The sequence below is a fragment of the Onychomys torridus genome, chromosome 6 (assembly GCF_903995425.1).
Source record: "Onychomys torridus chromosome 6, mOncTor1.1, whole genome shotgun sequence".
NCBI classification, from domain to species: domain Eukaryota; kingdom Metazoa; phylum Chordata; class Mammalia; order Rodentia; family Cricetidae; genus Onychomys; species Onychomys torridus.
The window spans coordinates 97138966-97153878 of NC_050448.1; the positions used below are offsets into that span (position 1 = coordinate 97138966).

The 14913-nt window shown below is 41.3% G+C and overlaps 1 protein-coding gene across 3 annotated transcripts in view; it reads right to left on the reverse strand.

Moving 5' to 3' along the window:
* Positions 1-2131: 2131 nt before the first annotated feature.
* Abcd3 (ATP binding cassette subfamily D member 3) overlaps positions 2132-14913 on the reverse strand; it is a 61340-nt gene continuing 48558 nt past the window's right edge. For all 3 annotated transcript variants that reach the window (XM_036190535.1, XM_036190536.1, XM_036190537.1), the window contains exons 17-23: positions 13308-13385; positions 13144-13209; positions 12957-13046; positions 12414-12533; positions 8029-8133; positions 4521-4577; positions 2132-3523 (exon numbers count right to left, since the gene is read on the reverse strand). In XM_036190535.1, the coding sequence (XP_036046428.1) occupies positions 3446-3523; positions 4521-4577; positions 8029-8133; positions 12414-12533; positions 12957-13046; positions 13144-13209; positions 13308-13385 (594 nt within the window). In that variant the 3' untranslated portion in view covers positions 2132-3445. The remainder of the gene's footprint in view (positions 3524-4520; positions 4578-8028; positions 8134-12413; positions 12534-12956; positions 13047-13143; positions 13210-13307; positions 13386-14913) is intronic.

Here is a 14913-nt window from a genome sequence, read left to right on the forward strand (position 1 = left end):
CAGAAGGCGACCTAAGCCACTGATGACTAGGTAAAAAGCATGCAGGTAGTTAAGTACAGCCACAGAACAGGAACTGCTGCCGCACCAGCTGTCAACCTCAGCACTGAGAGAATAGTCATGTACAAGAGGGCACCTTGTAAGTAAAAAGTCTAAAAACCGGGCAAAATGACACTAGCCAAGTAGGGAGCTAATAATTGGGAAAAGATGTAAATGAGGCTTTTGAACTGTGATAAATTTCTATTTCCTGGTTTCAAATGACTGCAACTGTGGACATACAGAAAATCACTGTGCTTAAATTTAAGGGCTTTTCTGTACACATGCTGTAGTAGTGTTTATAAGGTTTTAAAATGATTTAACTGTATGGGGAGGAGAATGTAGCAGGAAGGTAAATGGTAGGAACTCTCCAAAGCTAGCAAGTTATGACGCACAACCTGTAATCCTAGTACTTGGGAGGCAGAGACAGGAGGATAGCTGCAAGTTTGAGGCCCACCAGAGCTATGCCGTGGGGCCATGTCTCAAAACCAACCAACCAAACAACAAACAAAAACCCTAGTCATGTTAAAAAGATAAGGGTGAAAATGGTCACCCTTGGGGGCCAAGTGTACTGCTAGGTTGGTGCTGGTGAGTGAATGAGTGAGTGAGTGTGTTTCATTTTGTTGGTACTAACATTCTAATGTGATATACACATGGTATATTTATAGAGAAGGTCAAAACCTTTCCATCTTTCATAAATGGAAAAATGAAATAATAAACATGTTTAAAACATTGTGAGCTGCTTCTTAAAATTAGTAACGTCAATCTGACAATGGAACTCGGTTACCAGGTGCAGGTCAAAGTTTTAAGGACTAAGCTTTAAGGCTCAAACTCATGTTAAGAAAATGGCCCCACAGTACTGACCCCATAGCTATAAGAAAACTGCCAGTCACCAGCAGACACACACTTCATACCAGCAGTGCCTAGCAACACTGTTTACACACGTTCTCATTAGATAAAAAGAACTCTGGACATAGAACAACATACTTGATTTGCAGAATGCAATCCATAAAGTTCTTCCATTCACTTTCTGATTTACTGTTCAGGTTAAACTAGCATTTTTCAGTGTAGTTTGTGATAACCATGTAGAGAATGACTGTAGCTATAATTTGCCTGACCCTCCTCAAGACAAATCTCTCTCACCCGCCAGTCCCGCAGCCACTCAGACCCGAACCAAGTAAACACACAGAGACTTATATTACTTAAACTGTTTGGCCTAATGGCTCAGGCTTCTAGCTAGCTGTTCTTATATCTTAAATTAACCCATTTCTATTGATCTGTAAGTCGCCATGTGGCTTGTTGCTTACCAGTACCTTAACATCTCATGGTGGCAGCTGGCAGTGTCTCCTGACTCAGCCTTCTTCCTCCCAGAATTCTCCTCGTTCTTTGTCCCACCTATACTTCCTGCCTGGCTACTGGCCAGTCAGCACTTTATTAACCAATCAGAGCAACACATTCAGAGCATCCAGAACATCCCACAGCAAATGACTGCATAATCACTCATGTTTTGGAAACACTGCTATAGTCAGCCCTAAGAAAACCATCATAATGTTAGAATACACTTGGATTCTCCTGGAAGACTTTCCTCGCTGCCTCAAAGGGTGAAGCACTTTGTTATTAGATTAAAAGGAAGGAAGGAATTCTGAGGCAGACAAGAGGATGGATAATTCTGCTGGTAGCCATGGGTAGCCAAGAAATCTGAAAACTTATAATTTCCCTATGCCTTAAAACCTTTCTCAGTACAGACCATTTTTTAAGGTCTCTTGGCTAGCTGGTAGCATCTGTGAGATATAAACACTTGATGAGGATTTTTTTCTAAGTAATAAAAACACATTAAAAAGTGTACATTAGCTAGACAGGATGGAATATGTCTTTAGTTCTAGCACTTAGGAAGCAAAGGCAGATGAATCTCTGTGAGTTCAAGGCTAGCTTGCTTTACATAGAGTCCCAAGCCAGCCAGAGCCATATAGTAAGACCCTGTCTAAAACAATAAAACAAAAAATTTTAATAAGGTTCTATAAAAAGGCCATCTGGGTGCTAAAAGCTCTTTCTGAATATCAACATTTACAAGAATAAAAAAGGACAAGCAAAAATTGTGTAGGTTATCCAAATTTTTTTTTAATCTGAACAGAAAATAAGTATACAAGTTTGCTAAGGAGACATGGTAAAACTGAATGTGATGTATTTCTGGACTCAATACATCGAGGTTATTTTGGTAGCCAGGGATTCTGAGTTATGCAGAAACAAGACCATTAAGCCCCTTTCCGACCCTGTTTGATAAAGTCTACTTCACAACCACTTATTGATCATGTCCGGCCTTGGCCCTCCTTTGCACAGACAACATGCCTCTCAGTCAGTCATTAATGGAGCTCGGGAGCCAGAGATGACATCTCAACATGGTAACCCAGATAGAAAAGTAGTCGTAGAGGAGTCAGAGACAGCTCCTAGGAAATGTCATTCACCCATGTGCATGTTTACCAGTTTTAAAAACACAAAGCCAGTCAAGGACAGCAATAGCACTGCGTGCTCAGTGTGTTTCTTCATGTAGTGCCTCTACAGTCACATGGCGTTCACCACTACACAACCACATTTCTGATGAACCTGTCCAATTCTTCTCACAGAAATCTAAAATTCTGGTAAGACCGTGAGCTTGACACAGATCATGCCTGGACACCCCAAACATTGGTAAAACTGGGAGTAACATGTATTAACCACAGGCTGTAAGCACAGCTGCACACACTGCTGTACACCACCACAAAGAACCTTCAAAACAACTCAGTCCGTAAGACTGAGGGGGTACACTGATTTAGCTAAAGAAAACCCAAATGGCTCTCTTGGAGTCAAATGTACCTCAAGGCTTGTATGAGGAATGAGTATAAATCAGCAGCTAAAGAAATCTGCCACTGGGTAATAAGTGCTATCCTGTATTGATGGCATACATCTTAATAATACATTGTGATTGGTTGGTTCCCATTACCATGGGGCACATAGAAATGAAACTCAAAGACTATTTTGTTAGGACAGAACAGCTAATGACCCCAGTTTTAAATAGGGTTCTTCATTAAAAGAAAAGATAGAGCCATAAAAGTCAAATTAGCTGACTTCAAATGGTTTACATCCCAGGATGAATCAGGTTACACTGATTTAAGCCCAATTTAATTCAGGCAGGTTTTTTAACCACAAGAATAAGGACATTCTTAGTACATAATTAATAATTAAACCAACATATACACAATTAGCAATATCCTATACAATATTAAGTGTTTTCACATGTTTCAATTAGAGCCTGTATCTAGTCAATTTGTTGCTTTGTTTTTTTAAAAAAACAAGCTTAACTTTATTTTACAATGCACTTTGCATTAACAAATGCATTCTTGTTTCATCGAAGCAGGTGAAGTTCTTGAGATGGTCTCTACGATCCGAACTCAACTGTATCTTCTGTGATCTTTTTGAATTCATAATTGCCTCTACCATCCATATGCAGGTAGTACTAAGGGAGAGAAGGGAAAGTCGGTAACTACAAACAGGTACATTTGCACAGGCATCCCGCAATTGAGGATGCTTCCCCAGTTCTGGATTGCAGCTCAGAGCTACCAGGATGACCTGTGCCAGAACCTGATGTTTCTTCACTGGTCAGCTACCAAGCTCCACTTTAAAGTCTTTTGTTTAGGTTTAGCAGAGATGAAAAGGAGCCGTTCATGTGCCTTCTGAAGACACAGACAAAGCCTCCTGTTTTTAGCTAGTGAACTTTTAATATATAAAGATTTGTTTTTTCTGTATTGTGATTTCTTAGCTGCTCTTTGTGTCCCCCTGTCCCCCTTCACATGAGCACTGCTCTTGCCTAGCAAACCCAAGGCCTAGGGCTAGATCCCACAGGCTCAGGGAGGAAGAGAGAAAGGGAGAAACAAGGGGGAAGTTGGAGGAGAAGAGGAGGATTATACAAGTGGAGGGAAGGGAAAGAACTTGTTCTCAACATTAACCCCCGCCAACCCTATGGACACTACCCAGAATACACAGTGTTCTGTACTACGCACAGTATCTTTGGAAATTACCGTGACTGATAACAGATCCTACTTTATTACATTCCAAACATGGCTGGCATTATGCCATCTCTCCCTTACAGTCCTGGCCTCTACTGAAAATGCTCCTAAGCTTTTGCCATCTAACTCTTAAGACTTTCTCTTCTTCTGCCCAACCTGAATGATAATGACACAGCTCTTTACCCATAGCTATTACACAGCAGTCACTTAACACTAACTGCTCGCTAATCTCAGTAGAGCTAGATTTTATGTACGTTATAGCTTTCTAAACTGACGGAGTACTACTGAACAAAGTCCTACTGGATACTATAAAACTCAAAACGCTTTTGCCTTAAGGCATAAGCCTATACTGCAACATTCACCATGAAATCCAAAATCAGTCACCAAGACCCACATTTTTATGTGAGATAAACATTCATCATCCCACACAAGGAAAGAAATACAAACCTCATGGTGCTTCCAAAGGGATTTTCTGTGTGAAACAGTAAAGAGGGTGATGCCAACCTAATTCAAAGAAAAGGTTTACATTTACATCAGTAACAGTAAGTCACAAATTACACACATTTAAGTTGTTAGGATAACATGGTCAGTGGCTAGTTAAGAATTAATGTCAAAATACATCCCTCTACATTTGATTTATTATGAAAAACAGTAAGATAAAAATAGCAAAAGGCAGCCAGGTGGTAGTGTGGCATGCCTTTAGTCCCAGCACTTAGGAGGCAGAGGCAGGAGGATCTCTGTGAGTTCGAGGCCAGCCTGGTCTACAGAGCGAGTTCCAGAACAGCCAGGGCTACACAGAGAAAGCCTGTTTTGAAACACAAAAACAAAACAAAACGAAAAAAAGCAAAAGGTTAAAATCAGGACTAAATAGCATAAATGGTCTATAGACAATTTGCTTTCAAATGCAGGCTCATAATTTGCTATTGCAGAGTCTTATTTGGGGATGTGCCTTGGAATTCAGACACATTTGGCAGTGTGATTATTCTATCTCTTCTAGAAGGCTCTAAGGCAGAATTCTGCCATGTGTCTATAGTAACATGTCACTGAGACAAAAAAGCTTAAATATCTTTTGTACGTTTAGATCAGGTATTGCTATGCAATAAACCTACTATAAAATTATAAAAATATGTTTAGTCCTGGTCCAGCTTCCAGGATTTCAACTGCACTTCAGATTTTCAGAGAAGCATCAACAGATTCAATTGTAGTTGCTCTGGATCAGTGAGAGCAATGGTTCTCAGCTGAGGAGAGAGCTCTCTCTGGTGGACACTGTGCTATGACTGAAGACAATATTGCCATCTAATGGACAGACACTAGAATTGTTGCTAAACATAGGATAGTGCCCAGGACAGCCCTTGCACAGACTGCCTAGGAGTTATCCAGCCAATACATATGAGGGTGAGAAACACTACCTTAAGTCAGATCTTCAACACACATCTCTCATGTTTGGGAGATTTGGCAAATGTAAATCTACCACCTATACGAAGTGCCCTCAGAGGCCAAAGAGTGTGTCCTATCGTTTGGAACTGGAGTTATAGGTGGTTGTGAGCCACCATGTGGATGTTGGGAACTGAACCCAGGTCCTCCTGGAGAGCAGCCAGTGCTCTTAACTACCAAGTCATCTCTCCAGATACTAATTTTATTTTTATTTTGTAATAATTTTAAAAGATTAATCTAAGTAAATTCTGGATAATTTCTACCATGAAATTTTATGACTAAATTATTCTGCTGGTACCCAGTGATATCACTGAAACTGTGACATAAGTTTGGCTGCCTTATGCAAATTACTGAGGACCTGCCTACGAAGATGAGCACACTATCAGCTTTGTTAAACACACATTTCAACTGCATCAAAAGCACTTAGACATATTTTTCTGTTCCTGATTTTATAATTGGATTAGATCTTAATTAGAGTAGGCATACCATATATTAGAATTACTTAAGCCAAAACACAAAAGCAAAGTTTCAATGCTGAGATCTGAACACCAGATGCTACCTTTCCATAATTAAATCTCATGCTCATAATTAAATCTCATGCTGGTTTTTGCCAACCAGCACCACTGTTCTCTTTAAGGTTAAACATTCTGAATTGAGTTTAAGCGTTGCTTTATTCCTTTGTAAATTTACACTGGTTTTGTAGTTAAAAAAAGTTCTCGGGCTGGCAAGATGCCTTAGTGGATAAAGACACTTGCCACCAAGGCTGAGTTTAATTCCTGGACTGGCATGGTAGAAGAAAACTGACTCCCACAATTTTCCTCTGACCTACACCATGAGCAGCACAGCATGCAGACAAATACAAAATCAACACCAACAACAAGGTTCTAAACTTAAGGATCCACTCTGTTCTGTTCTTGTATCCAGTGCTATTGTGACAATGTTAAATTATCATTGAAACCCCAAGTGAGTGTCCTCCCTCAAATGGACTATGCTATACAGATTTAGAGACTCTTGAAAACGTGAGAGGCAACAACAGAGAATTCACAGGGAGAAGCCTTTAAGTAAAAAAACAGTCTATATGGTCTGATGCATGAAAACATGACACACATTTCTAATACCTTTAACATTGAAAACCACATACAGATTACTAAAGGGGATTCAAAAATAAAAAAGTCATTAAAGAAATACAGTCAACGTTCAGGCCTTCCTATGAAGAAGACTACTGAGGATCCTTTTATTATCACACCACACTTTTCAACCTTTCATATGCATCTGCATAGGAATTTGGCTAATATGCCGTTCTACTTGGCAAAGTTAGAGACTGTATTTCTAACAAACTACCAGGAACTGCTAATGCTGGTGATCCATGGCTAGCCTCCAAATGGTCGGAATTCTCTCTCTCTCTGTGTGTGTGTGTGTGTGTGTGTGTGTGTGTATGTGTGTATGTGTGTGTGTGTACACAACATGACTATTTTATTTATTGTAAACTCCCCAAATACAGACAGAAAGTGTTAAAATAGTCCTGTAACTCGGTTACTTACACAGCACCTCTAAAGAGGAATATATTATTATTTTTCAAATCTAACCAGAGTACAGATAGTTGCAGCAATTCCTAGAAACAAAAAGCTTACCAGGACTAGTGAACAAGGACTTGAATAATGGCAGCACAACCAGCCTCCTATTTGTCAACTAAAAGACATTTGGTAAAATACTGCCAGATAAAATAAACTAGATAAATTTATAACTACTAAAAGAAGGACTGGAAAGATACCTCTGTGGATACAGCAACTGCTTTGCAAGCATGCGGACTAATTTTGGCTTTCTAGCACCCATGAAAAAGCTCGACAGGTGTGGTGGCCCATCTGGAATCCCAGGGTTTGGGATGGGAGACAGGGCAAGCCAGCTAGCTAAATTAACCAAATGAACAAACTACAGGTGCAGCAAGGAACCCTGCCTCAGCAAATGAAGGGAAGTACGATTAAGGATACCAAAAATCAGCATGTGTCCTCCACACGTACCCTATGTATGCACACTACCACACATGCAAACACACACAAGCACAGGTATGTATGCCACCAACACATACACACACAAAATGAGAAATCAAAAGAAATGTTAGATTGCCAAAAATCAACTATTGACTTTTCTTGATTTAAAAAGTGATATAAAGGTAAAGTTAATGGGACAAGGGAAAGTTAAGAATTTTTTTTTAAGTCTAAGTAATGAGGTAAAAGTTAAATATATTTAAATACTGTACTATTTCTAAGAAATTGCTAAAGAGAGTTCTATTTAGAATGAAAGGATAATTCCTTGTATTCTGTTTATATCTAAAAAGTTGTATTTAGAATACACCAATAATTCTTTGTACTCTGTTCATATCTATTAGTTACCAATTTAAAGACAATATAGGGCATCAACTTTTGGTAGCAATCTTGTTGCTTGGAATTTCCTTTTGGTGTAGGTTTGTGGTTGAACATGACACACAGATACTCCAATAACGCACCTGTAGCGTGACACTTACCTTTCGACAGTGGCTGTAAATGTAGCCTTCCACATCCACACTAACTGCACTTGTGCATTCATCCAAAATGGCAAACTGGGGTTTATGATAAAACAATCTTGCCATCTAAAGCATAAAAGGAAATAGTCTGTGTAAACAGAGGCAGGGCTAAAAATAAAACTAATAAGGAAAGGCACATTTATTTCTCTTAAGTATGCTTTTTGGAGTCTTCTAAAGCTAAAATATGAAAATTATTCTAACTAAAAAGCATCATTCCTAGAGATAAAAATAATATAAATAAAACAAACTGTTTGTACTGTCATCATAGAGAGAAATACAGTGTGTGGGAAATATTTATTATTAAGAGAAAAACAAAAACTGCTGTGAGATGGGATTGAGTTTTAAAATAATGGAAGTTCACTAGACAAACAAGTTTTGTGTTTGAACCAGACCTTAAAATTCGATCTCAGACCTCAATCAGGTGCTGTTTAAGTAATGGCACCCGTTAGAGCCCCCACCAGTATCCGTTAGCACTGCCAAGTCTCGCTGTGCGTCCTGGGCGTGCGCAGTTCTTGAAAGCTTCTGAGCAAGACTGTGGGGCCTCTTCCCTTACTTCCACACCGAGTGCACTCTACTCTCTGGAAAGGTCTGTCCTTGTCTTGGACAGTAGTCATTCTGTTATTGCCCCCACAGAGATCATCACGTCACAAAACCAGGCAGGAGACATGTTCCTAAACGCAGTCCATGCATGCTCTGTGGAACACTCCTCTCAACCTCTCCTTCTTGAGAGTGACAGAAAAGCCACTGGAGTCCGTCCCCCCCCTCTCCCCCCCGCCTGCTGCTGTCTTTTTCCTTTTAGTGCGTTCCCACGTGGCCATTAAGTGTGTGTGTGGAGTTCGCAGAACTAAATCCCAGACCCTTTTTCTGAATCTTCTTGGCCCTGTCTTAACGCTCTCTCTCAGCCACTCTCCTCTCCAGAGTTTAAAGTCCACTCACTGCTCCTCGCCTCTGCCGTGCCCTACCCCAGAGAACACTCACTTTCGGCCAGGATGACACAGCCTCAGCTCCCTCTCTGCTTTCCTCCATTCTCCGTGTAACCAGGACAATCCATCACATACGCAAAGAACCCCATCCAACTTAAACCTTCTCCACAGCTCCCCCTTTCTCATCTCCAGGGTCCTGTGGAGTCTTCTTCCTCCTCCTGCTCTGATCTCAACATAACTACTAGGGTTAGGCATCCCAGGCCTTAGAGACCACGTGTTCCTGCTTTCCTTCTGAAGTAAGGCATCCTGGCCTTAGACTCCGCATGCCACCTTTCCTTCTGAAGTAAGGCATCCTGGCCTTAGACTCCGTATGCCACCTTTCCTTTTCTTCTGATTCTGCTGCTATATTGTGTTTCTGTTTGCCGAGACTCTCATTCTGTGCCTCTGGTGGCCACAACTCATTATGTAGCCCAGGCTGGCCTAAATTCATGGCAATCCTCCTGCCTCTGCCTCTGGAATGCTGGGACCATGCCTGTGCTACACTTCAAGCTTATTCTTAAGTCCCAAGTCAGACTCTGGTCCAGACATCTTTCAAGTGTCTGCTCAATGTTGTTCTCTCAAGCCAAGTGAACCGTTTATGGAATAGCAACAGTTTGTATATGACATCCTTGAGTTTGCGTGTTTGCCTAGGCTATAAGATTCACTAACACAGAAACCATGACTAAACCTCTACAATACACCTAACACTTACCTGCTGTTCTAGTCAAACCTACACCGAGTGGATAACTATAACAAACTGCTTTCTTGGAGTTTACACCATGTGCATGAGGTGAGGAAGAGGAAGCAGCAGACAGATACCATCACACAGATACGGCTCATTGGACAGCATTTCACAACTGACTCCCTTTTCTCTTCATGTGTCTGTGTGTGTCTCCATCTCCCTCCATGCTGCCAGCTATTTGTCACCACAAAACAAGGAAGCTGTAAAGCAGATACTCAAGCCAGCATACTGTCTGAGCTGAGCTTGAGAAGCCACCTTTCCCCAGTTCTAACATTAACAGTCGCTTGGCAAGCCCTAAATCACTCAAGTGCAGTTTCCTTGGCGGCTGGGATATTCAGTGATTACTTAATAGGACTGCTTTAAAGATATAATGTGTTAGCCTTTGGAATCTGCTTGGCATCTTGGCTATCATCTACCAAGCACTCAAGAATTAGCTGTCATCGACCTGGATAACAGCCTCTCTTTTTCAAGTATAGAACGAGTTCCTCTGCTGTCAGGTAAAGTAGTATGGTAGAAAACTGAAGCCTGGGCTGGGAAGACGGCTCAGTGGGTAAAAGTGCCAGTTCTGCAAACATCAGGTCCTGAATTCTAATTACCAGCACCCATGCTAAAAAAAAAAAAAAAAAAAAAAAAAAGCTGGGCATGGTGACCTCCACCTCTAATCCAGTGCTGGAAGGCAGAAAAACGGATCCTGTGGCCTTACTGGCCAGCCAGCCCAGCCAACTTATGAGCTCCAAATTCAGTGATAGACTCTGTCTAAAGGCATCTGATGTAGACCTGTGGAGTCACCAACAGTTGTGAGCTGCTATGTGGGTACTAGGCATCAAACCTGGGTCCTCTAGAAGAGCAAACGGTACTCTTAACTACTAAGCCATCTCTCTGGCCTATTTTCTTGATTACTAACTGAAGTAAGAAGGCCCAGCTCAGGGAGCCTGCATGGGACTGAACTAGGCCCTCTGAATGTGGGTAAAGTTGTATGGCTTGATGTGTTTGTGGGTCGCCTGGCAATGGGACCAGGACTTATCCCGGGTACAGGAACTGGCTTTTTAGAGCCCATTCCCTGTGGTGTGATGACTTGATGTAGTGGTGATCAGCCTTGATGCAGTGGGGAGGGGCTAAACCCAGCTCCAACTTGGTATGTCAGCCTGTGTTGACTATCCAAGGTGCTGTGGATATCGCTCTGTGTAAATAAAGTTCTGATTGGCCAGTGGCCAGGCAGGAAGTATAGGCGGGGCAAGAGCGAAGAGAATTCTGGGAGGTGGAAGGCTGGGTGGACAAAGACACTGCCAGCCGCCGCCACGACAAGATGTAAGGTACTGGTAAGCCACAAGCCATGTGGCAAAGTATAGACTAACAGAAATGGGTTAATTTAAGATAGAAGAAGTAGATAACAAGAAGCCTGCCACAGCCATACAGTTTGTAAGCAATATAAGTTTCTGTGTGTTTACTTGTTGGGTCTGAGCAACTGTGGGACTGGCGGGTAAGAGAGATTTGTCCTGACTGGGCCAGGCAGGAAAACTCTAGCTACACCAAGGGAGGCCCTACCCTCTATGAGGAGGGGATGGTGGTGATGTGGGGGTGGGGGTGGGGAGCAGGAGAAGAGGAGGGAGGAGAAACAGGGGTTGGTATGTAAAAGGAAAGAAAAAAATTTTTTTAAATAAAAAAATTATTTAAAAAAAAAAAAAAAAAAAAAAAAAAAGGAAGGCCCAGCTTACTGGGGCAGTACCATCCTTAGGCGAGCAGTAAGAAGCATTCCTTTGTGGTTTCTGCTTTAAGAGCCTACCTTGAGTTCCTGCCCTGACTTCACTAGATGATGGTCTGAAACAGGTAAGCTAACATAAAGTTTCTTCTCCAAATTGGTTTTAGACATGTGTTTATCACAATGAAAGCAAATTGGGACAGAAACTGGTACCAATGGTGGAGTTTTGTTACAATGGACCTAACTATGGTGTGTTTTGGAAGGATAGTGGAAGCACTTGGAACTTGCAGCTGGAAAAGCCATTTGCTGCTCAGAGTTTAATGGGCTATTCTGTGGGAGCTTGGAATATAGTAAATAATGAGGGGATGGTGTACTGGAAGAGTAAGTGCTGGGAAGCAGGGGGAAAATCTGTCTTTTTCCAAGATAAGTTTGTTATTATATATATAAATCAAACAGTGTCTTTCCAATTCTTCTTTATACTAGGAAAGTTTAAAGTTCAACTAACTTTCAGAGTAGGTCAGTAAGTGGAGAAACAAGTTAGTTACAGTGAAGGAGGGACAGTGGCAATGGCCAGCATGGAGAACTCATGTTTCCAGTGCTTCCAGCTACTCAGGAGAGCAGTCAGAAGAGGGGAATGTGCGACCTAGAGGGAAAGATGGAACCACAGTGGTCATCCTCACAGCGCCAATGTCTAGAAAATGAACTGGTGGGGTATGGCAGACCTCCAGCTTTCCCTTTCACAGAATAACAGCATTACTGATACATGTTTCGGAATTCCAAATTTATATGAAGTTAAACATTTCCTAGCACTTTTATTACAATTTAAACTAATACTTTAATAGTTGCTGAGAAAAGACAAAACTCTGTGTTCAGATTAGCCAAACTCTGGATTCTCACAGTGACTCTAAGAAGTATTTGGTACCAGTCTTCAGAGGATACTGACCGCCATCCTTTGTTTTTCTCCTCCGCTGAGTACATCCATCCAGTCCTGAACACTGTCCCAGCCTCCTTCCCGTTCAAGGATATGACCCAACTGCACATTATCCAAGTACTCCTTCAGCACCTTTATACAAAGATGAAAGAACGAAAAAGTAGATTGGAAGCTAGTGACCTCTCCCACCTATTGTTAGACGAGCTCAGTAACTCCATGGCCAACCACGTGGACAGGTAGGTGCTCTTCAGACAAGAGACGGCGCAGAGCTGACCTGAGCTGTCAGTCTCTAGGCAGACTTCCCCTAAACGTCTGGCAGCTTAAAGACGGTATCCTATAACTGAAGGAGGAGGGTGATGAGGACACAGTGCTGTCACAATGGTTAAAACATGCCACGAGTCCTCCTGCAGTGAAGCAGCTACCCTCCTGCCACCGCCTGGAGAGCTGTAACCATGGTTTGGAAGGCTTTAGGTTAGGCCACACTACCTGACGTCTAAAATGACAAAGAATCTGAAGTGGGCATGCTTGGTGAATGTAGCTGTGATCACCCCTTACTTGGTCAGATATCCCCTTCTTCTTCTGATCCTCTTTTCCATCTGGATATATCACTTGGTCTCTCAGTGTTCCCAGAGTCATATAGGGTCGCTAGTAATCATAATGACATAGCAAGAGTCATTAAAAGTACATTTTGAAAGAGTAAACCAAAAAGTCTTAAAGGTTACAAAATAGCTCAAAGTCTTACCTGAGGAACATAAAATAACTTTCCTCTCTCAGGTTTAGTAAGACGTCCTCCAAAAAGAGGCCATAACTATGAACACAAAGAGAGGACAGAAGTGACTGTGACATTCAGAACCTAACAGCATTACAAAATAAGACAGTAAATTTTGGAAACCAGTATGCACATACTTCACCAAGAACACGGAAGAGGGAACTCTTTCCACATCCATTTGGACCACAAATGAGAACATTGGCCCCAGATCGTACCTGAAAGACAATAAAGCTTTGAATTAACTAATTAACTAAATTAAGCATGTGTACTTCCTTAGAGTCAAAGGGGTCTCTGCTTAATATTAGCTTCTAATTTTACCTGTAATGTGGTGTCAGGTACAAACAACTATGGAGTGATATAGGGAGAAACCTTTGACTTCTGCTTACTTTCAATTTTTACTGTTTCCTTTTTCACTTAAAAAACATTGATTTAGACTGTTCAATGTAGTGTTAATCAGAATGTAAAATTTGAAAGCTTAAAAAATCTGAGGATTCTTGACAATAATAATTGTGTATATTCATGTTTACTAACATATTTTTAACTGAACTACAGAGTATATTCTTTTACTTAGAGGTCTATATTTACTTAATAGTATGTCACAAATATTCCTCCAGGTCACTGTATTTATGTGCCTTTTCTTTTGCCCGTTCTTTTAATGCCTGTAGTACATACTAAGAGTTACCATAATTTACCTAAAAATTCTCCAATGATTAGCTATGTAAGTCATATTTTCTTTTGTTCTTTTAGATAACACTGTGCATGACTTCTGTGTCAGCAAGAATATATACAAAAAATAAGTTAAATTGTATACTACAGACTCAGTACTATGGAGAAAAGCCACAGGGTAAAAAACACCTCACTCAAAGTGACAACTGAGAAAACTTCCAGAGATGTGATAGGAGCTTATCATGAGAAAACCACTCCTGGCCACCCCTAGCAAGCAGGCATGAGGACAGGAATGAGCTCCTCTCACAGGACAGACAGACTGCTTCTGCTGGAGAAGATAGCAAAGAGAACAGTAGACTTACTGAGCTCAGAGAGTTAAGAGGTAGGAGAGGTAGTAGTCAGCAAGTTCTAAACATAGCGCAAGCCAACTGAGGGCTCCTACTGAGATAAAACAGACAGCCATCAGCATTGTTTAAAGGAGCCAAAGGGTAGAAACAGCCCAAGCAGATGAAGGGTAAACAGAATGTAGTATATGCACATAATGAATACTATTCATCTTATAAAGGAATAAACTATGCCTGTACTGAGAGCTCATAAAGGATGAGGGTTAAAATCTTAGCTATCACACAGTATGCAAGCAAGTAGGAAATGTGTGCTTTCTGATGGCCAAGTAGGCCTTATGACGACTTTCCAAAGGAGTACTGATTTTCAAAAGTTGAGTCAGATGGGCACAACTAACTAGTATGATAAAGAACTGAAGGATGTTTGTTCCATAAAGAAACTCTATGTGGAGGAAAATCCTGGGAAGACAAACAAGAAAAGACCAAATCTAACCTAGAGGTGAGGCAGAAAAGGGATTCTTAACAGGAGACCAAGAGCACAAGAAGACAGTTTCCAGAGAAAGAAACAGGGACCAAAGGCAGATAACAGGCGAGTCAGGAACGCGACTAGGAGGGGAGAAAGAGGCTACGGCAAATCTGGGAAAACGAGGGCCTCAGAAAGACTTGGCCGATGAGACAAAAAAGGCCAGGAGCTCAGGGCTGCTGGCGGGAAGGAGGAGCACTGCCTTACACAGGA